Source organism: Cavia porcellus, unplaced genomic scaffold (genome assembly GCF_034190915.1).
Source record: "Cavia porcellus strain 051 isolate PalLab524CR breed Dunkin Hartley unplaced genomic scaffold, mCavPor4.1 scaffold_19, whole genome shotgun sequence".
Taxonomy (NCBI): Eukaryota; Metazoa; Chordata; class Mammalia; order Rodentia; family Caviidae; genus Cavia; species Cavia porcellus.
The window spans coordinates 54,355,344-54,377,945 of record NW_026947502.1 but is presented as its reverse complement, the minus strand read 5'-3'; the positions used below and the strand labels follow the sequence as shown (position 1 = coordinate 54,377,945).

Sequence of the window (22,602 nt, the reverse complement as noted above, 5' to 3'; positions counted from 1 at the left end):
CAAATATCTCCCCCCCACCCAAAAATTAAGGATTTAAGAGCCCCAACTCTCAGACTAACAATGTTACCTACTTCTAGGGGGCATCATGTGTTACCAATAAGCTAACATTTATTCCAAATATATCTTGATATACAAAAGACAGCCACTATATAATATACCAAATAATATACTCAAAATATTTTGATTTAAGATGTATATACAGACAGACACAGTTACACACCTACACTTCAACACAGAAAAAGACCTAGAAACAGGGGTGCCTGGGTCTTTACTCCCAGGGAAAAGCATAAAAACATATGCCTATATAGGTGAGATCTATTAAAAAAGGTTAATGTTTCTGAACTACCTTATTTGGTAGCAAATTCTGTCTACCCACACTTACTATCATGAGCCACACACAGGAAACTTCCACTTCATAAAAGCACAGCATGTATCACTGTTTCCAACAGAACTGAAAAGGAAGCACTAAGCTCTTCTAAATAACGTGTATGCATAAGTCCAAGACTACAAGGACAGCAATGCTATGAGTGCTAGCTCCATTCCTACACTTGACCTAGCATCTCTCCTATGTCTAACACCAAGATGTCAGCCATCTGGAGGTCTGACAGGAGCTAGCAGATTTGCCTGCAGGAGGCTTATTCACTTAACTGGCAGTTCAGGCTGGTTTCTGATGAGAGATCCCTTGATGGGACAGCTTGGACTGTTACAATATGATGGCCAGCTTCTTCCAAGCATGTTATCAGAAAGGGGTTGGGCAGAGAGGAGACCAGGTGAAGCTATCTCCTTTTATGAACTGGCCTTGGAAACCATGGCATTACTTTTGTTCCTTTTTATTCTCAGAAGTGAGTTACTAAGTTCAGTGCACTTTAAAGATAAAGGGGAATTAGACTCCATTTTTGGAAAGAAAAAAATGCTGAAGAATTACAACATATTTTAAAATCTCTATATTGCTCAACCAATTGCTAACTATTTTAAATACGTATTACCAAAAAGAAGAACAGCGAGGAAAGGATTAGGGATTACTAAGGTAAACTTTCTAAATGATAATACATTTTACAGACTGTAGTGGATTGGTAACTGATGGTCAATTTATAGTACCAGCTGAACTGAAATCAGCATGGTGCTGAGCGTGGAAGGCCCACCTGAGGACTGTTGCCAGCATAGAGAGACCTGGAGAGGAAAAAGTGTTGTTTCTCCACAGTGTTACTGTTCTTTTGGCGCTATTGGCTTTTCTGTTGCTGTGGGTCCCCTGGAAGAACTTGCTGTGCTTCTATCCAGATATGAACTTGGCTACTCTCATCATCAGATAAGCTTGGGACCTCGCTGCTGAGAAAGGTTGCAGTTCACTTTGGGGGAGCTCTTGTCCTCACTCCGAGGGGAAGATGTGTACTGGTTAATCTCCAGAAGCCTGTCACGCTGGTTTCCTGATATGAACTCCGCTGTTCTCATCACTGGAGGAGCTTGGGACCTTGTTGTCACTGAGGATGGCTATGATACTTTTCGGGGAGCTCTGGTCCTTGTTTTGAGTGTTGCTTCTTAACACCAGTGCGGTTCCCTCAATCTGGTGCAGATCTTTTACCTCACTGGCAAAGACATTCTAGCTTCCACCACTGACCTTGAGGCCTTCCCAGCACAGATCCTGGGTGCCAGGTTTTCAGCTGAACTCATGCAGGTTACTGCCATGGGATCCAGGCCCTCAGCTGGATTCTCCAGGTCTTCAGTGTGTAGACAGATTTCCTGTACTTTGTTTGCATTTTACTTCTTGGATGACCATTATAAATAGTACTATAAATTATGTGTCCTGTATGTAATCGTTCTCCTTGTAATCCCTGACTACAACACAGATTAATAACACTCAGACTTCAAACTTAAAAATAACTATGGATTGACCCTATCGTTTTTGAATTAAGCTATATTCTCAGCGTTTTTTATTTTAAGTTTTTGAGATAGGTCTCATTAAATCTTTATGTTGCTCAGTCCAGTCTTGAACCTGTGATCCTTCTGACTTGGCCTCCCAGAGTGCTGAGATTATAGATATGTATCACTGTGCCCAACTATGCTTTGTTTTTAAAAAAATGTCCTCATACACAACAGCAACAAGTGAGACAAATTCCTAAAGCAATTTTCAAATTAAAGTGCTTGAACAAAGGTAAAACAACTTGCTTTTCAAAAACAATTTCTCTTATTACTACAGTGCTTATTAATTAATACTGATAAAGCTTATGTGTAAGAATACTTTTGTTTTTTTCAGACAGGGTCTCTCATGGTGACCCTCATGCCTCAGCCTCCCAGTGCTGGGATTACAGGCATGGCCACCACACCTGGCTTAAGAGTAAGATCCTTGACAATTTTTTACCACCTTTCAAATCACTTTGGGGTGGTTGGGGACTGGTTAATCTCCAACTAGAAATATAAAAATACTTTTAAATCTTTAATGACTATCCTATTTTTTTTTTTTTTTGCCACTTTTACACTGTGAGGAAACAAGAAAATTAAGGAAATATACTGAGAAACACACCAGGTTAGTTTCTGTGGCTTTTTTGGATGGGGCCAAAAGCCTTTGCACAGGAACAGCATGGGCTCCACTGAACGTACATCACTAAAAGATACACAATGCCAGTGCTTTAGCCATCTCGCTATTTTTTTAAGAACCAAGTATCACAGATGATATTTGCCCACACAAGACGACCAAAACCTTGAATGTACCCTCCTGCTTGTAACTGAAGAAATCCTATTCAGCCTCAACAGTCTGTGAGGAGCCAGGCGGGATGGGAATTTATCCCTAACATTCCCAAACCATGGCATGATTACTACTGTAATCCCTACCCAGAAACCACCAATCATCTCACAGATTACAAGGCTGAGTTGACATGTGAATGATTCATTCATGAGTATTTATGACTAGTGAATACATTTAACAGCCATTCATGGAAAGCTTCCCAAGGAGGGACCCCTTTCCAACCAGCAAGCAATGTGAGACCCCACCATGTTCCAGGCAGAGGTACAGGGTAGCCACAAGGGGCAAAGTTGGGGTCAGTTAGGTTCCTCTTCTGTTACTTGCTAGGTATGACACCTTGGACAGCCTTGGCTCTGTTTCAATTCCTCATTTATGAATTGGGCACAGAGGTTTGCTTGGGTCAATCTAATACAGCATAAGCACTTAATCAATGTTGCCTCTATCAGAAAGTAAGCATTCCCTTAGCACCCTCTTACCCTGAAAAGGACCCTTCTTTTCTTTTTTTCTCTATACCCTGTAAACTGTCCTTTATGGCAGTTTTTAGCTTCTAATTATAATTACTTTCCATTTTGGGGATCTAATTAACACTACTCTCTACTATTGGACTAAAATTCATAAAGAAAGCAGCTTTGATGGCTCTTTCCCATATATCCAACACTCAGAATAGTAGTGGTATGTATGATAGATGCTCAATAAATATCTGAACTAATAAACCATACTGACAAATGCACAAAATATGAAGATGAAAGATACAGTACCATCCTCATCACGGAGTTCACAGGCCAGTGCACAGAGATTAATTCTAGCTACAAATCAGTCTCACTTATGGAGGAATGGTTTTTAAAATCTCAGTATCTGGTCCTACTTTGGAACAACCCAAGGGTTGTAGGAAGATGAGAGATGTCTGTCCCCAATTTTGTTTTTGAAGAGTCCTTCTGGTGATTTTTTAGGAACAGCTGGGTGAGAATCACTGGCCTAACTGAAGAGATCTAAGCAGCAATCACAGCACAGTGGGACATATGTTCTCCTACAGAAGCACTGTCTGGCAAGACTTCAAAAGATCCTTTATGTCCACACTGTCCAATACCCTGGCCACTAATAAGACGTGGCTACTGAGTCTGAGGAACTTGAAATCTTAGTTTATTTCAATTAAATTATAAAATCCATACATGCCTAGAGGCTTCTCTAATGGACAGTACAAACCTGGGGGAAACACACAGTAGAGCCCCTGAGCCTGGAGTGGCATCCAGAACTCAGGTGGCTGTGGCCCGACCCACAAAGAGCGCAGAGGAGGAAATGATAACCTGGCTCTGCACAGACACCCCCAACTAACTCTCCTATTTAGTTCTCCGCGCTATGCAGGGAAACCTCTCTCTCTTGTCATTCCAGGACAGCTGTGACCAACACACACAATGAAGTGCATCCCCAAGAAAATGAACCTCTGTGTGAGCAGTGGAATGGTACAGTCCTTGCGTCTACAGAAAGACATGTGTCTTGAGCAAGAACACTTGGCGAAGGCAAACTTGGACCCAGCCCCTTACGTATGGCAGCGCCTGGTAGCTGAGGAACAAGAGTCTCCCTTGCGGCTCACAAGCTAAGAGGCTTGAGTATGAGCCACAGTAATGTGGAGAACTGAGTTATTCCTGAGCAGACAGTGTCTCAGTGAGCTCTTCCAGAAGGCTCCAGCGTTACCTATAGAATCACGAATTACAACAGAAAGGGAGGGCACTGGCGCAACAGCTCTAACCGCTGTGACTCCCATCGACTGCTTGTTAAGTACCTATTATGTAGTATATGTATGTTATATAGTGTATAGTTAGAGTCTCAAAAGTTCTCTCATTTTGCCAATATAATACTCTGCAAATTAAATACTATTAATTTCATGGTGAGAAAATTTAAGGCTCACGGAAGCTAAATCATTTCCTTGAATGAGTATGGGAAAGCTAGGATTTAAAATAAGATGTATATACTACTTGAGCCTTTTTTTTTTTAAAAGAGTATACAGTGTTCTATTAATACTATTGTTTACTTATAAATACTAAGTGTAGCAGTTAATGGATTATCACAAATAATCATGCAACTAGCACTCAAAGCAAGAAACACAAAAATATTAGTCACTCAAGTTTTGCTTGTGACTCTATTTATTCCACTCCCCTCCCTAAAGAGCTAATATCTATGACAGGCCCACCAAAATGTAGTTCATTATATTAGTTATAAATTAGGCATACAACTTAGGAGGCCAAAGCTTGTTAATTAGTCACTATGTAAGTAAATAAGCAATATTTAAATTAATAAGATACTAGTATTAGTATTAATTATTGCTCTTTTGAGATAGGATCTCACTGTGTAGCCCTAAACTCAGTATGTAATCCAGGCTGGCCTTGAATTCACAGCACTCCCCTGCCTCAGCCTTCCAGGTGTTGAAATTATAGGTGTGTGCCACCACACCAGACATCAGTGCTTTATTGAATATGAAGAAATTAAGCAGTTGTATCAAGATACTAGAAGACAGTTTTTAACAATTTCTATAGTATTATAAAAGATAAGAGGCTATTAGTTTTCCACTTAGTTAAGTGATCCCCAGTTTTGAAGGGGCAAAGAGGGCCATAAAACATCTAGGGTTTGAGTTCTGCTCTGTTCATGTTCCTTTAAGTTCTGCTATTGTATAATGACAAAATTAAGAGGACTAGCATTTATTGAATGTCTAAAAGTGGTAGGCCCTTTATATAGTACATCATTTCAAAAACTTTGTAATGCCGCCATTCTCATTTTTCAGATGGGAAAAACAGAGGTTTGAGAAAGTGAACTAACCAGGTCAAAGTCACCTGTGTAAATAAAGAGCTTAGCAAGGATGAAAACCCACATCTGTTCAACTTCAAAGCCTGTGCTTTTCATGTTACAGCTGGCTATCTTCCTCGTCCAGGTTTTCTATGGGGTTAGTGATAGTTGACTGCTTAGAGAGGGAACCCTTGGGGAGGCTAGCTGGTACTTAAATAATGATGTGAGCCGGAGACCCTGAAATGCATTGTAAGTGTCCAAGCATGTCCTTGCCTGCAGTATTAGAGCTGTTGATTTTAATTGTTTGTTTCTTATTCAATGACAAAATACGTTTTTTTTTTTCCTTTTTATTGGTATCGGGGATTGAACTCACGACTGCCTGCTTGCAAGGCAGACACTTATGCCACTGAGCTAAATCCCCAGCCCCATGACAAAATATTTTTAACTCCAAGTCAACAATGACCAAAATTAAAATATTTGGTAACATGAGTTACCTGGCATCCCCTTGATGCCAGATAAAAAGAAAAGACGATGGAAGAAAAGACAATGCCAGGTAAAAAGAAAAGACGACTGAAAAAAGAAAAGACGATGCCCTGACAGTTGGCAGGTCTATTCAGTTTTGAATTTTTCACTGTCCACTCTCGAACATGCCATGTTGATGGTCCACACTGATTCTCAAATATGCACAGGCACACACAAGAAGGAAAAGATTAGTTGGGTACAGAAGTGCATGCCTGTCAGCCTGGTACTTAAAGGCCAATGCAGGACGATTCCAAGTTTTTATCTAGCCTGGGGAACTGAACAAAATCCTGTGTCTGTGTGTGTGTGTGTGCGCAGATACTGCTGGGGATGGATGTAGCTTAGTGTTAAGGTCCTGGGTTGGAGTGCTAGTATAACCCCCCCTCCCAAAACCGAAAAGATTCCCATGTACTTAACTGAGACCACTAAATAGGCAGAAACCCATAGAGATTTGTTTCTTGCAACAAAATCACCTATCATTCTGCTTAGTTTTTTAAGGCATATAAAACATACTTCAACTAATTTTTTTCTTTTCTTTTTTTCTTTTTACTGTATAAACATTTACAAATTTGGACTGATAAAGTAACAACAGAAAAGCTGAATTCCTTTAAGCTACTTACTTTTCTATTTGTGTCGTCTTTTATAAACATCTTCCATAGAGAAACTGTACACAGTACTTATCATTCACATGATCTGATTTGGTAGGTGCTTACCTTGGCCAGAATTGTATATTGCTTTTACAGATTTCTTCACTTTCTGTAGGGCTGTTCTATCTTGATCTAGAGCCTAAAAGAGAAAACACACAGGAAAAAGGACGTTAGAAAATTTGGTACAATTAAAAAAGAGAGAGAGAAAGAAAACTGATTCATAACTGTACTTGTTCTACTGAACACCAAAAGCAACAACAAACCGACAAATTTAAGAAGAATAAACCATGTCAGAGCCTAGAAATGCCCAAGCGTGGAGGAACTGTGTCTCCTGCCTCAGTGCAGTTGCTCATGAAGCTCAGTGCTGTGGAAACTGTAGCTTGGTAGCTGGCCAGTTACCATGCCAAAAAATTACAAGGCACACAGGAAATTCTAAGACTTTCTCTCATGAGCTTATAATCTTATAAAGGAAAAAAGCAAATGTAAGACATGCTGACCTGATACCCAGGGAATGAAACACATTTAGTGGTAATTTCATCCAAACAAAAAGGATTTAGGGGAGTGTAATAAGAATGACCTTTCCACAATGCTTTTAAATCTGAAGATCTTAGTGTCTAAAAAAATTAACTGTGGCATATGGAAGTGGTTTTGTGTAGTAGTTGTATTTTAAAAATCTGATTACTGAAAGACTGTATTATGGAAATGTTACGTAATGCTGATGATGCTTTTCAATGATACCGTAGATGAGAACCAACACACCTTGACTTTTAATCCAGGTGCTGGATATACAATTACGTGTTAGAGTGCTAAGATTCATCAAACTCTGCATCTACAATGGGTCCTCGTTCCTGTGTAAATTACACATAAAAACCAAGTTTAGAAGGGCCTTACTCCAAATGCATGCACACTGACCTCACTTTTTAAAGTAACCTCAAGCTTATCTCTGCTTCCCCAACAGTCTGTGGTCTACAGCCTGAGAACCCCAAGATGGTATGTCAAGATTTGGAGCACAGCAATGAAATTAACACTGATAAACTTGCAGACGTGTGTGTGTAGGGGTGGGGGTCTGGGGATCAGATCCATAGCCTTACGCATACTAGGCAAGAACTTTACCATTGAGCTACATCTCCAGCCCCTAGACATAAAATTACAAAAACATTAAATGTATACTAAAGTTATTACAGATTTTAAACCATTTCTCATTAAAAGATAACCCCCAAAAAACAAAAAATGGAAGCCCAGGATGTTAAGTACCTTCCTGAAGATCATCACACAGAGTTGAAAGGAGTTTTTGCAAAGCGAGCAGGCACCTGTTATCCCTCCCTTTCTGAAAAGTGGTCTTTTCCTAAATACATAGTTCAGCTATGTCTCAAATGCCATTTTCCTCCAGTCCTGCACTCTAGACAGCATTGTCTGGCCGAAGTAGGCACTGACTCCTGCTGGGTTTGAAGTCCCTTCTAGGATCTCTGGGTCTGGGAATCCCAATGCCAGTCCCATTATGACCCCAGTGCTAGCGCCATTCTGATGAGGTCAAGCTGGGGACCATGAGTGGTCTGGTAGTTCTTCTCCAAGTGTGGAAGAATCTGGTCAGACTTGATGGTAACAAAGACAAGGTAAAGCACCCTGGCAGCATCTGAGCCCTTGATTCCAGATGTCCTCCAGGCATAAGTCACTGATAACCTTACTGCAATCTGAGTCATGAGACAGCAAATCTCTTTGGTCTCAAGCAAGCTGAAGTTGGATTTCTGTCACTTGCAACCGCAGGTACAAAACGGTATAAAAACTAGAGTTTATGAAGAAGCACTTACTACATGGCAGGTATAATACCTGTTACGTAAGAGTTATCAATTATGAAATGTTAACTTTCTGTGTTGGACTGTAAAATGAAACAAAACAAGATTTCTGTGAAGTATCATCTCTAGCTTTAGATAAGGAATTATAGTAAGCCTTTAATAAATATTGTAAGAGTGGAAGGAGGAAGATATGAACTAGTTTGTCCAAAGTCCCAGAGGCAGAAGAACTGAAGCCACATTTCACACCTGTATCAAACTCCAAAGCACACCCCTTTTCTACTGGGAAGCTGGTACAGAGACCACAGCTTTTATACTATGAACCTAATGACATTTCCGCCATGTTCTTCACTTACATTACACATCTACAATTTTTGCCACACCCATGGCCTGCTGGTATTTCTGTTTAATTTTTCTTTAACTCTACGCAGTTCTTCTTCTTTTCTAAAGCTGAATGACTGCACTGTAAACAGTTAGAATAAAATGGCCAATCAGGGTCACTTGCCACTTGCTATGGTTTTTATATGTTTCTCAAAAGGCTCATTTGTTCAGATGGACCTTTTGGAAAGTGCCTGGGTCATGACAGATTCATGATTAAGGGGACTTGGGAGGTGACAGAAAGTTGGAAGTGGTACCTAGTTCAAAGCTGTTGAAAGGAGTAAGTCACCTTTTAGGACCCTTCATCTCTGGTTCTCTTTTTGCATCTTGGCTGGCACTAGATAAGGGTATTTTGCCTCAACTCAGGCCCAAAGCAACAAAACCAACTGAGCTTGGACTTAAACCTCTGAAATCAGGACTCAAAATAAAATCTTCCTTTGTTTTTTCTTAAGTATTTTGTCACACTAATGAAAAGCTAACACACCATTCACCGATGGATGGTATCTTCAAAGCTACTGCGTATCTCAACTATATAAAATGTTCATCTGCTCAGTAACCCGAGTTAAGTTCCACACCTACTGTACTGGGGGTACCATGTGGAAGGAAGTGTTCCATGAGAAGATGAGAAAAGTTCTTCAGGAAGGTTAAGTGATTTGGAATGGAAGAGTTGGAACTTGAACAAATCTTGACAACAAAGCCTCATGCCCTAACCCTACATCTAGTTCTATAGTCCATGGTAGGCTAAAACTAAAAACTATGAAATTAATACTTCCGCTTTAATGTCCATGTATATTTACAGTGAACTACTACAATGAGCAAAGGGACATGGAAAATTTCTGCCATGATGTTTTATGAAATCATCTATCTACTTCCTTTTGGGGGGATACAAGGAAGGGCAGAGGCTGAGAATTTACGCTGACTGTTTTATCAACTCATCCATGAACTGCTAAGGGTACAAAGTTCACACAATTACTTTGAAAGGTTATTAACAGCATCCCCATTTGACAGCAACAGTGCCAGTTAAGGCCTGGGTAACACTTCTGGTTCTTAAGCTCTAGTGTTTGGCTAATGGCAAAAAGAAGCCAAATAAAAAAAAATATTTTTACAATCCCTACATGTTAGAGTGCCTAGGGATACTGTTCTTCAATTATATGAGGCTCCCTCTACAGAAATGACATGTCCACATGTGCTACAAAGTTCCATTCCCTCTGGTGGTAGGCAAATAATTGCAGTGATGTCCTATGAAATGTCATCTATGTAAGATTAGATAAGGGCTATGAGAAAAATAGTAATATGAGCTGGACATGTTTTATCTCCTAAACCATTAAAAGCATGATAAATGTGCCTGGCTTATAAGTGTGCACTTGATGGTGACCATCTCAAAGAGATGGGGGCAGGAAGACAATGAATTAACAATTAAATGCATACAAAAGAATTTGCTTGTCTTTAATACTAGCAAAGAACCTTATATGTCTAAAATTCTGCAAGATAGCAATGGCATATTCTTTATATAACTGAAAGATCCTTTACTTTTTTCTTGGTGTGGAAGTACTAGAGGTAGCTCTACCCTGAGCTATAATCCCAGTCCTCTTTAATTGAAGTATAACTCACTAATGCTAAATAAGTAATGGCAATGCTAGCCATTATTTGTTTTTTTTTTAGTTCACAATTCTTTTAAATTATTAACAAGAGGGGAAAATACTCTTATTTTAGACAGATTCGACTTCAAAAATAAGTATACATTTTTGAAAATAAATGTTATGAATATACTTACAGAGAAGACAGTGGCACAGAATTCCTAGAGCTATGGAAGTGGACAGAAATCATGGCTACATTAACATGCCTAAGTTACCACCAAGCCCCACATGGAGCAGGTGCTCACAATACTTCTTGAAGTAGTTCTGAGAGAGAAACTTGCTGATGTCCTTGGGACAGAAACAGTGAAACACCTCAGAAACATGCACTCCTACAACAAAGTGATTTTTTTAATGAAAGGAACTTCTACTCACTTGGGGGAAAAATAGCATGCTTGCCTTTTTATTTCTTTCAGTTACAATTAAGTCATTTAAAAAAATATGCTCTACTTTTTTGTATCACCACTCCCAGAAATAGGGTAAAAAGGGTAATGGGGGAATGACTGAAGTATGTTATACATACATGCAAATCTTTCAAATTGAAGCCCATTAATATGTATAACCAATATATGTTAATAATATTTTTTACGGCAGTGCTGGCATCAAACCCAAGACCTTGTAGATGCTAAGCACCCAAGTGCATTTTAATAGATGTATTCGTCCTATACTCACCACGGAGCAGTTCTTTCTACGTTTTGGTGCAGGAAAGAAGAAGACTTTTATTTATTTGGCCTAATTTTGCTTCAGAAGTCTTTTATTTCACTCTTTTGCTGGTTGGGCAATAGTGTACCTTAAGGGCAGGACAAAAGGTTGTAGAGTGGGCTGCAGGAGGAAAGGAATGACTACATACACTCACATAAGGTCCCTGAGGATGAAACAGCGATACCAGTGCTCAAGCAGCCTGATTGCCAATGCAGTAAATTATTTATCCTGTGCTGCAATATGTGCATGTATAACTGTAATGTGAAAGTATGGGCTCTAGAAGTTCGATGTTCTCATGAGACCTGTGGATAAGGTGTCAGAAAAATGGCCATGAAAAATATATGCTGCCTCAAAAAGAGGGGACATGCAGGGGTCCATAAGAATATTTGTTCTGAAGATCACAACTGAATTTCTGCATCATTTGCTCTCACACATCCAATTAGTTAGTGTGTCAGGCACTTAACAGACACCCATCTAAGTGTGAAAACCAAGTACTGCTACCCAGCTGTGTGCCCCCTTTACCTACTTGTCACAGCAAAACACCCCCTTAAAAAACTCTTTGTGAGAATCCATGAAACGCATGGTGCTACTTTGGAAATAACTGATGAAGCTATCAGTAAAATACGAATTGTTGCTCCCTTAGGGCTTTATCTGCATTTCTCCCATCGTTTCACTCTCACCTTGTAATTTAGATGTTCTTTGTGTCTAATGCTATTCAATCATTAAAGAACAATGTAAAGAAGATACCAGGATAATACTCATGTTTGTTTATTTCATCACATACTCTTTTAAAAATTTTGCTTACTGGAACAAAAGGATCTCTCTTTCTAGAAGGATGAATCATTCAGTGTTCGTTAAACAATATCCAGGTTGATGTTCCCTCTAGTCTGGAAGCCCTATGGGGCCCAATCTCTGTCATCTGTGTCCTCAGCCTTCACTACTGCTAACATCCCAGCCACATCTCTAGCCTTTCTCACACAAACATGCCATTCTGAATTCTTGCATTGATCTTTCTCCCAAAATCCTTTTCTCACAGCTCACTTTCCAAGAATCTGAAGTGGCCTGGCCTGCACCTTCTCTTTCTTCAGCATTCAGATCCTACAAAGTCATCTCTTTCTGATCACTCAAATACTTTACTTCTGGGCACTCTGTTCACTTATGTTTTACTTCTACAGCACAAAGTCTCGGATTATTCCAATGGTATATTCCCATGCTTAGTAAGTTAGTTTTAAACATATGTTAGCCAACGTTCTAACTGGAAAGCTGAATTAAGGCTGTGGAGATCATTCAACTGTAACCTCTTGACCTAGACTAAAAGACTCCAACACATAGCATGGCATTAGACTCACTGGAACCCTCAGGAAACGAGATTGAGTGACCAAGCACACAGATGATGAAACAGTACTTCTCTTATATCTGTGTGTGACATTTGAGGACCTGTAGTTTGTTGCAAGGAAACTATGGCCTGAGTACACTACATGGATAACTCATTTCCATTCACGTCCTCTACTAGTGAGCAGATGCCCCAGAACCTCCTGACTTAGTGGAGACTAAAAACAGAATGCCCATTCCTAGACACTGTGGAATAATTCAAAATGACCATGTGGGCACGAGTACTGTGAAAGAAGTACTTATTCCTTCACCTGAGAGGATAAAGGCAGTGGCCACAAATGAAAGGGAAAGCTGCTGTGTGCCACATGGCACTCTATAAGCAATGACAAATCTTTCAGAGCTGCCAATAGTAACGAACAGCCCACTCTGACAACGCACCACAGGTTTGCCATGACCAAGTTTTCCTCATCCTAGGTTTCTACAAATCCTGGAGATAATATTCGCTGTCATTACACTGTTATTAAAGGGTGCAAAGAAGAACAGATGTGAGGAAACAGACATGAAAGTCAAGTCCAAGCAAAAAGAAGAGCAGAAAAAGAAGAGCAGAAACAGGAGCTGGAAGCACTACCCCTCTTATATTGGTGTGAGGAGTTGAACCCAGGGGTGTTATGAATCATCCTGTGTTCCAGCCAGACAACACTAGTGGTACAGGACAGGTAACTCAGGAGCAACACCCCAGAAAACCTGCCAACCAAGAAGAGGGACATGGCAACAGCAGCTCATGGGAAAGGAAGAGGTAAAGATGTTATCGCTTGCAGTTTCAAGATTAGTATCAGTTAAATAAGGCTGCTGCATAAGGGGAAACAGTGAACTGAAAATAAAATCTGATTTGCATAACGCAGCCAAGAAAAGGAAAGTTGATACATCACATACACATAAAGGGTTTAAGCTGTTTATCTGTGAACCATAAAAAGCACATTACAGACACAGATCCTCTGCATCGCAGACTTCTGTCAGATACCCCAATGTCCTCCATTGCATTTGCAGCAGAATGGCAGCACTGGATGCATGGGACCCACAGAGAGCAAAGATCTCGAGATGCTGAACTAAGGATGTGGTCTCCATTGACAAGTCACTTCACAGTTCAGACCTGCTGAAATGACTCAATGCTCCATTTCTATGATACTTCTTCAGATCTCAGGGTTTCTGCCATGCAAGTTACTACCTACTAACAAGTTATCAACCTTCTAAGTCAAAAAACAGCTACTACATAAAACCAACCACCAAAGTCTGTTCTCCTGTTGAGGCACAAATTACTTGTGAGGTTAATTTTCAAGGGCATAGACTATGCTAGACCTAAAATGGGCTCAATCTGCATCATTTCGAATCTGCCTCTATATAGAAGCATCTAGGATTAAAGGGATATAGGATATAACTAGTACTCTGTAACGTTTCTATGTATAATTGATGTGCTGTTTGTTTTATTTAATTTATTTCTTTGAGACTGGGTCTCCCTATGTAGCCTAGGCTGGCCTTGAACTGATCATGACCCTCCTGGCTCAGCCTTGCAAGAGCTGGGATTACAGGTGTAGCCCACCATGTTTTTAAAACCTTAAATGTTTATTCCAATCATTTGAAGGAAGTGTCACTTTAGCAAAGGCAAATTCAGCAGGTTTTCTTTTGTAGGTGGATGCTTGGGTGATAGAAATTTACATTTAAATCTCTCCAAGACTTATCAAGGGTACAATGAAGGATCCCAAGACTCATCCTGTATTTCAAAAGCTAGTTATTGGGGCCAGGTGGCTTGGTGGCTCAAGTACTTGCCTGGTAATCACGAAGTTTTAAGTTCAATTCCTGGTTCAAAAAAAATAAAAAAGCCACTAACATGTATTACATATATATTTTTTTCCTTGTGAAGCCTAAGATGTGGATTAAACATGTTTCCTCACTTTATAATGAAGTTGCAAAGACTCTTCAAAGGATTCCCAAAAATCCTAAATGTAACATGAATAAAAAAAGGAAGCTACCTGACTTGAAGGACTTGCCCCTCCCTCAGTGGTCTTCCCTTTTGGGAGAGGCAGACTCAGATGGGGAAAGAAATGGTACAAGAGCACGGTAAGAGGTCTGGGTCAGCTGTCTTTTTGTTTCTGTCTTGCTTTTGAGACAGGGTCTTGCTTTGTAGTTTAGACTGGCCTTGAACTCCTTATGTAGTCCAGGTTGGCCTTGACCTCACAGTGATTCTCCTGCCTCAGCCTCCCAAGTGCTGGCATTACAAGAGTGTGCCACCATGCCTGGCTTGGTCAGCTGTCTGGTCCTGCATTCTTTCCTTCTGCTAAACCACTCTGCTTTTTGTACTGATGAGAGAAGGTAGAACAACAGATCCAGACACTTAAAACCAAACCCGTCAGCATGAAGTTCAGCTTTTCCTACATTCATCTTATAAAGGAATCCTAGTCCATCTCTTGAGGACAATTTTGCCTCTCTCTAGGAAGCTTCTTCTCTGCACCCAGCCTCTAGAACCCTTGTGGTTCGATACGTCTGCACTGTACCAGTAGACGTACCCACAGTTCTAAGCCATCATCAAAGTTCTAGCAACCAACATCCACTTGTTAATGAGTCCAGCCATTGATTCATGAAAATAGTGGGCCTAGCTGTGCAGTCAGACGTGATCTTGAGAAGAAAAGTGATGCTCTGGGTAGGAACACAAGCTTGAAGGCCATGGGTACTTCCTGTGTGGCTACCACTTACTGTGTGACTATAGCCAAGCCAGTCACCCTCTCTGATGAATGCCTTCCTCATACAGTAGCAGACCTGCAACTACTACTTTTCCTTTCTCTGATGAGCCTGCAATTTTTATCTTGGCTCCTTCTTTCCCACATTGAGAATAACAACGGTAATATGGGTTGAGTCTCATTTAATCCTTAGATAAGAACATGTACAGTTTATAGGGGACAAAGGCAAGATTCAGGAACAGGTATTTTTGTGCTAAAGTTTGTATTAATAAGCATGCTATTCTCCAACCTTCTGACTTGACACAGTAGAATCCAGAGTATGGAGAATCCTTTAAAGAGTCGGCGAAGGATTCCGCAGTCAGATCCTAAATATTCAGAAACTTTGCTTCCTTCCCTTTCCAGAGGCTCTCTGGGAAGGAACCAAAAGGAACTGTGACTGGTACTTCCTGGAGAAGCCCAAACAGTGCTTCAGGCAGACAGGGGCATGAGGTAAAAGCAGTCAAGTGAAAGAAAAGCTTGCTGCTGTTGTACCACCTAAGTCAGTCAGACTGAGCGACCTGTGAGCCATCTTGTGCAGGTCCATTGCTAAATGTTGTGCTCAGCATTCTGGATACTCACTGGCCAAACCCGCAATAGGCCCTGTCTCACAAATGCAGCCTGCTCTAAATCACAGAGAATCCTAACCCTAACCCTAACCCTAAGCCTCACCAGTGGGCATCACCTTTGCTAAACCTCATTCCTGGTGTGTGCACAGAAAATAGGTTTATCATTACAAACCAACCGCAATGGCACTTTGTTTTGAAACTTTCTTTCTCTCTACTTTGAGAAGAAACCACTTTTCATCCGTCAGTGCTATGGAAACACTAACTAGGGTACAATGACTTTCCCTTACATTTCTCTCCAACAAGCTACATGTGAAGAGGAGACCTGGATGTTCACAGCCCAAGATCTGCAACACCAGGTACCTAAATTGTCTCCCAGACTTCTGTCCTTCCGTTTCAGTTCTCTTAGCATACTAGAGTTTTTGTTTTAAAGATAGGATCTTGTTTTGTGGTTCAGGTTGGCCTTGAACTCGAAGCAATCCTGCTTCAGGAGGTATTATAGAGTGGGATTACAAGAATGTGCCACCGTACCTGCCTTAGTTTTGTTTTAAATGAAAGAATTTTAATTTTAAAAAGTAACACAATTAGCATCACACCCTGAAGGAAGAACTTACATTTAGGAATTCTATACAACTAAAAGATTAAATAAATAAAAGGTTGACTGGGATGTAGCTCAGTGGTACAGCACTTGCATGGCACAGCAGGTACAAGGCCTTGTTTGGATCCTCAGTACCCTACATAAAAGAAAGAATCGTAATTTTAGTCTCATGTTCTAATTTATCATTTCTGTGTTCCTTTTTACCTAGGAAATTTTCCGAAAAGTCTACTATGAATTTTATATTGGAAGATCCTATCAATTTTATAAGACAAGCATTAATAACATTTTTTTTACAGATACTGAATTCAAAAGTAGAGGTGTGTGCTCAAACAACTAGTAAATGACAAAATCAGAGTTTTAACTATCTCACAGTTAGCTCCAAAGTCTGAGTTCCTTCTGACATGTCTGTCTCTTTTATCAATAATATGTTTTACTGAGGCAGGAGGATTGTTGCAAATTCAAGACCAGCCTGCGCCAAAGAGTGAGCTCAAGGCCAGCCTGAAGTGCACAGTGAGACCCTGTCTCAAAAAGACCAAAAAAAAAAAAAAAAAGTTTTATTCCACTTCTTCCCTGGCCCAAGTATGTCACACACTGGTTCAACTTCCTGTCAAGCTCCTAAGAACAAGATGCTTAAAGGGAACACAAGCTGTAAGCTACTCAGAGTGCCTCGTTGTGAGCTCTGACCTCGTGGGCATTTACCAAAGACAGATAACATCTAATTTGACAGAGGAGACTAAGAAGCCCAGCTACAATATTTGCATAGAGATGATCACTAAAAATGACAAACTATTTCTCTCAAAGAACTGACTGGGGTTAACAAAAACTACCAAAACTACAAAAACTAAGTGAATTAGAACGGCAGGTCCTGTACTGTGATCTACAGGAAACAGTCTCAGAGATGCTAGAAAGTATCCTGGGGAAAGAGCTTGTAAGGAATTTGAGCTACACACTTGTCTTTCTCCTGGACATAAAATGCATCGGGATATCAAACTAAAATGCTTTAAAGAAATGTATTTCATTGTAACCCAGAAATTCACTATTAAAATAAATTAAAATTATAATATTCTTTGTTTCTATTTTGGTTATCTACAGAACATTTGTTAGCAATACAGTAAACTCTAAGCTTAAAAAAAAATCTAACAGGCCTCAAAAATACAACATGTAGGGCTGGGGATTTAGCTCAGCAGTTCAAGCACTTTTTTGGTAAGCTCAAAGTCATGAGTTGATCCCCAGTACCAACCCCTATGCCCAAAATACAAGATGTAGCTAGAGAAAATGGTTTTCTAAGGTCAACAACAAATATTAACAGGAAAAAGATAAACAACTATGAGCCATTTTTATAGAACAAAATTAAGATGAAAGAACAGGAAAGAAAAAAAATTTCAGTGATATCATAGACAAAGGTTGATCATAATACTTAGAATTCTTATAGTGTTGCTCATATAGACAGACAAAAGAGAGTAATAAAAGAAACTAAAAGTACCAAACATATGTAGACAATCATAATCACACTGATAACTAAAATTTCAAGTAAACAATAACAAAATGCCTTTTCATCTGTAGAAAGTTGTAAAAAATTAGGGGATAATGTCGCAACAAGAAATGGAGACACTTCAGAGCAATGGCCAGACATCATAAAGCTCAATTGTTATGTTTAAGCACAAAATTCAAAATTGACACAGTAATTCAACTCCTGAAAATTCCTGCAGAAAGAGCTGTCATCACCTCAGTGACAGAAAAAAACTTATGAAGTGCTTTACATGATTATTAGTAGTGTTTCATATAAAAAGTTAAGAACCATCTAAATCCAACAACAGTGAAACAGTAAACAGTAATGCAGACAGGAAGCTATATATGGTTATTAGAAATTGTGACTGCAGCACTTAGAAACATAAAAGACTGTCATTCATTATCTTTTATGTGCACACTAGGGAACATCATCATTTGGAATGTAAAATTCTATATACTATAACAATGGGAATTACCTAGACTGTAAAGTTTGAAGAGACACTGGAATGTTTATAAGTTACTGCTATGTTATGATCAGGAATTTTTGTCTTTTAACATAATTTCCATATATGACTATACAAAGCTCACTTATTACCTGAATTGAAGCCTTTTAACAATATCTTATAATACAAGCAATGCCTGATTTTCCCTCAGCAATTTTGAGGCCCAATGATAGGTTGCTTTTCATAGAAAATGGGGGTGGGGGAGAGATACTACATATTCTCAGTAATTTCCGTGTCGCCTTCAAATTGTACATTTAAAAAATTAGTAGAATATTGTGTTTCAAGAGCTCCTGTCTGGGGCCAAGAAGAAAACTGTAATCACAGCAATTACCTTGTGAACCTCTAATTTCTGTTGTAGTTCTTAAGTTCAGAGTAGCACACCCACCCACAAGCACCATGGCTCTTTCATCTATATGCAATTTCAGCTCTATTCTTGGGAAAATAATAATTATAGGTACAGCAAAGTATTTAAAGACAAAAAAAGTCATGAAAACACCACTTCTGTGTTCTAACACAGTGAGTTCCTTTAGAAAATTAAAACCTAGACCAGAAAGAAGCTCCCTGAGTTGCATTAAGAGCATAAAAATGCATTAGGAGCTACCTCAGTACAGAATAGAAATGTTTGCTGGTGAACAGACTGTTAACTACTGAGTGAATCGCCATTCAAGCTTCCTTCTAAGGGCCCATAAATGCCCCATTAACCTTGTATGTCTAGGGCAGGGGATATAGCTCAGCGGCACAAGTGCCTGCCTGTTAAGCACAAGGTCGTGAGTTCAATTCACGGTAACAAACAAGCCAAAAAACCCCAAAAAGCCAAAAACAAAACTTATATGTCTAGGTTTTGGCCCAATGATGTAAAACACGCTGCTGGCTCATCCTCATTTAGGCCCTACAGTGTGACCTAAGATGGCAAATCACCTAAATACCAAGTAGATGATGGAATTTAACTATGGTGGCTTAGCGCGCAGAATATGAAGGTAATTCTCGAATCCTAGCTCCCTATGTATTCACTTGCATGACCTGGCCTGGCTATGGAGCCCTGCCTGCTATGGCTCAGTTTCAGTTCCTGCAAAACAGAAATGTTTACAGTAACTAATTCTTTAAAACTGTACGGAAGTGCTGCCCGTGGTGCCTGGAACAAGGCAAGCTCTCAACAAATGTCTAGTATTTGCAGGGGAAGGTATTTTATTTTTCTTTCAAAATTTCCAAGAATAGCCAAAATACATTTTTTAAAAATGTAGACATTGGAGCTACAATAGAAGGAAAGAAAAGGGAGATTCAGATATAAAATCTTTCATTCAGACTAGCTCTTTAGATTGATGATGTCTCTAGAATGCACACAAGTCAAATGCAGTGTAAGAAAAATATGGATTACAATTTGTTCATAATCTTTATGCTGTGTACTATACAGCATTAGTAGAGAGATTCTGTGAGAGTACACTCACACAGAATATCTCGACACATACTTTCTGGCTACCATTTATGCTACAGCATTGTGGGAAACATGGATTAAGACGCAGCTGTGTGTTGTCTATAGAGAGAGAAGGCAGATACCACTGTCCAGTGTCCAAAAGGACTCAGTTAATTTCTCAGTTTTCCTTAAGTAGCTACAACCAATCTAATAACTCTGAGTTTAGAATACTGAACTCCACCTACTAGCATTAACATTACTCAAAAGTAAAGCCACTATTTATAATTGTCATTTATAACAATTCATTTCTGATTTTTCTAACTGTCCAATCACCATCACCTTTCCTTTCCAAGGAAATTAAGACTTTCTAGAAAAGAGTTAACTTTTTCTAAGTTCACATGAATAGTAAATGATGTCCTAAAATTCACTTCCCAGGTCAACATTTAATTAAAAAAATTATTCACAAATCTTTTGTATTACAGTCCTAAAGCAAATAAAAATTGGGATTTTGGAGCTGGGAATTTACTCAGTAGTAGAGCCCTTGTTTAGAAAGCTCAAAACAGGGGGGTGGATTTCTAGCACTCAAGGAAAAAAAAAAAAAAAGGTATTTTCTCCTGGCCCTGTTACTTATCACAAAGCCCTTAATGTCTCTGTTTTATAGACAAGGAGATAGAACAAATGAAACCAAACTGAAACAAAAATCCTCTGCAAAAGTTGCTTTTAAGTAATAGCAAATTGAAAATAAAAATTTTGTATGACCCTTAACCCCACTGTTTTCTTTCTGTTGACTCTTATCTTTGCTTGTCTCTCTGTTCTCTGGGTAATTAATCAATGTAATACTTGCAGACTGTATTCTGTTTTCACTTAATAATTGGCTGCAAATTATCTTGCACATTTTCCTCCGTATAGACACTACTCCTCTAGCAAACGCACAGAATTACACCACTGTGATGTATCATCTGCATCCTATACATTCCTATTGTTGAAAACCAGCTTAAGAGCTAGTTTTTCCACTTGTGCTATGAGAGCTTAATTTTTATCACGATGTCACACAAAAAAGTTTTTAATGAAGATACTTAGAAGTTCTGTGTGCTTTTAAACATGATTATGAAGTATCACCAAATTTTTTTTTTTTTTTTGGTACTAAGGATTGAACTCATAACCTTGTGCTTGGTAGGCAGGCACTTATGCCATTGAGCTATATATCCCCAGCCCTCACCAATGATATTTTTAGAGTATCATATTTCATGGATTCCCTACATCATAACACTGACAAAAAGTCTTATGTCAATATCAAAAGATTTAACAAATTCTCTTGCAAATTATATTTCAGTACGATTTAGAATGGCAGTTAATGCCAAGTGTAGGCTTCTTGAAAGGGTTCAACAGTTAATGTAAAATGTTCTCATCCTAAGAGAAACGGATGGATGGATGGGCAGACACACACACAGAGCTGGTCCATTGGGTGCGGTGGCTCACGCCTGTAATCCCAGCACTTGGGAGAGGTAGGATTGTTGAGAGTTCGAAACAAGCCTGGGCTACAAAGTGAGCTCAAGGCCAGCCTGAACTGCATAGTGAGACCCGGTCTCAAAAAGACAAAAAAAAAAAAAAAGATGCGCTCTAAAGATGGACAATTCAGAAAGAATGCTTTCTTAGGAAAATGTTCAGAGACCCAGGGACCTGATTCAGTATTACTTGAGGAAGACAGGAATGATTCTAGAAGCATTAATGAACATTATTAATCACCGCTGGTCGTTTTTTTCCACAAAGGTAAATCCTTTTGCTCATGAGTGTAAGTTTTCTATAAATCAAATGTCTGAAATCAAACCCTTATTTCCTTAGAATGCACAGTACTAGCTGAGAGATGTAGAGGTCCAGTTTTGTGTTTCAACAGGTAAGTCTTTCTGTAATATGGATGATTACTTTTCTCATGTTGCTGGCCCATCATTTAGACTTTTGGTATCATCAAGCTTACTTTAAATGGGTAACCTTCGGTGGGTGGTTTGGAAAAAACTTTCATCCCTATGCTATTATATAATTTACTCATTTGACAACTATCTAGCACAATCGGGAATGCATGACATATTACTTAATCATACTGAATATAGCAAGACACAAATGTTTTTTTACTGTATGACATTTAGGGAAAAATATATCTGCCCAGAAAAGAAGCATGTGGTAAATATTGAAAACTATTTTTTAAAAAATACGTTTAAAGGCAGGAAGGATACAAAAAAATTCAGTTTTCTCCATAAATAAATATAAAACATTGTTAGATTACATTTTGTTTACTGAGTTATACTTTTATAAAGGGAGGAGGTAAATTTCCTTTGATTTCTCCACTGTTAAAATTAAAGGGATATTAGAGGTTTAAGAAGTGGTTTCCATTTGAAGTACCAACATTACAAAGATGGAGCTGGAGTATCAAGGAAGCATCCCTTCTTATAAACCATAATTTCATAAAAACTAAGCTGTTTCCCAAATGTCCATGCTCATGATACAGATAGCAAAGCAACATACGTTCAGGGGCCATGCCTTTTGCCTTAGAAGCCTGGGTTTGTCCAGTGAAGTATCCACGATACACAACCTGAAGTACAGATTGTTTTACTCTACATTACAGTCCCCTTACTTTGGTAGCACTTAGCACAAGGCCAAATGATATATCCCAGGGATCCTCCAAGTTACTGTACTTCTCAAAAGTGAGTGAACAGTACCCTCCTGTATAATGAC

General features: G+C 39.1%; 1 protein-coding gene across 7 annotated transcripts in view; it reads right to left on the bottom strand.

The window, feature by feature from the left end:
* Positions 1-22,602, bottom strand: part of Asap1 (ArfGAP with SH3 domain, ankyrin repeat and PH domain 1) — a 356,971-nt gene that overhangs the window by 128,224 nt on the left and 206,145 nt on the right. For all 7 annotated transcript variants that reach the window (XM_063231067.1, XM_063231069.1, XM_063231068.1 and 4 more), the window contains one exon: positions 6,748-6,820. In XM_063231067.1, the coding sequence (XP_063087137.1) occupies positions 6,748-6,820 (73 nt within the window). The remainder of the gene's footprint in view (positions 1-6,747; positions 6,821-22,602) is intronic.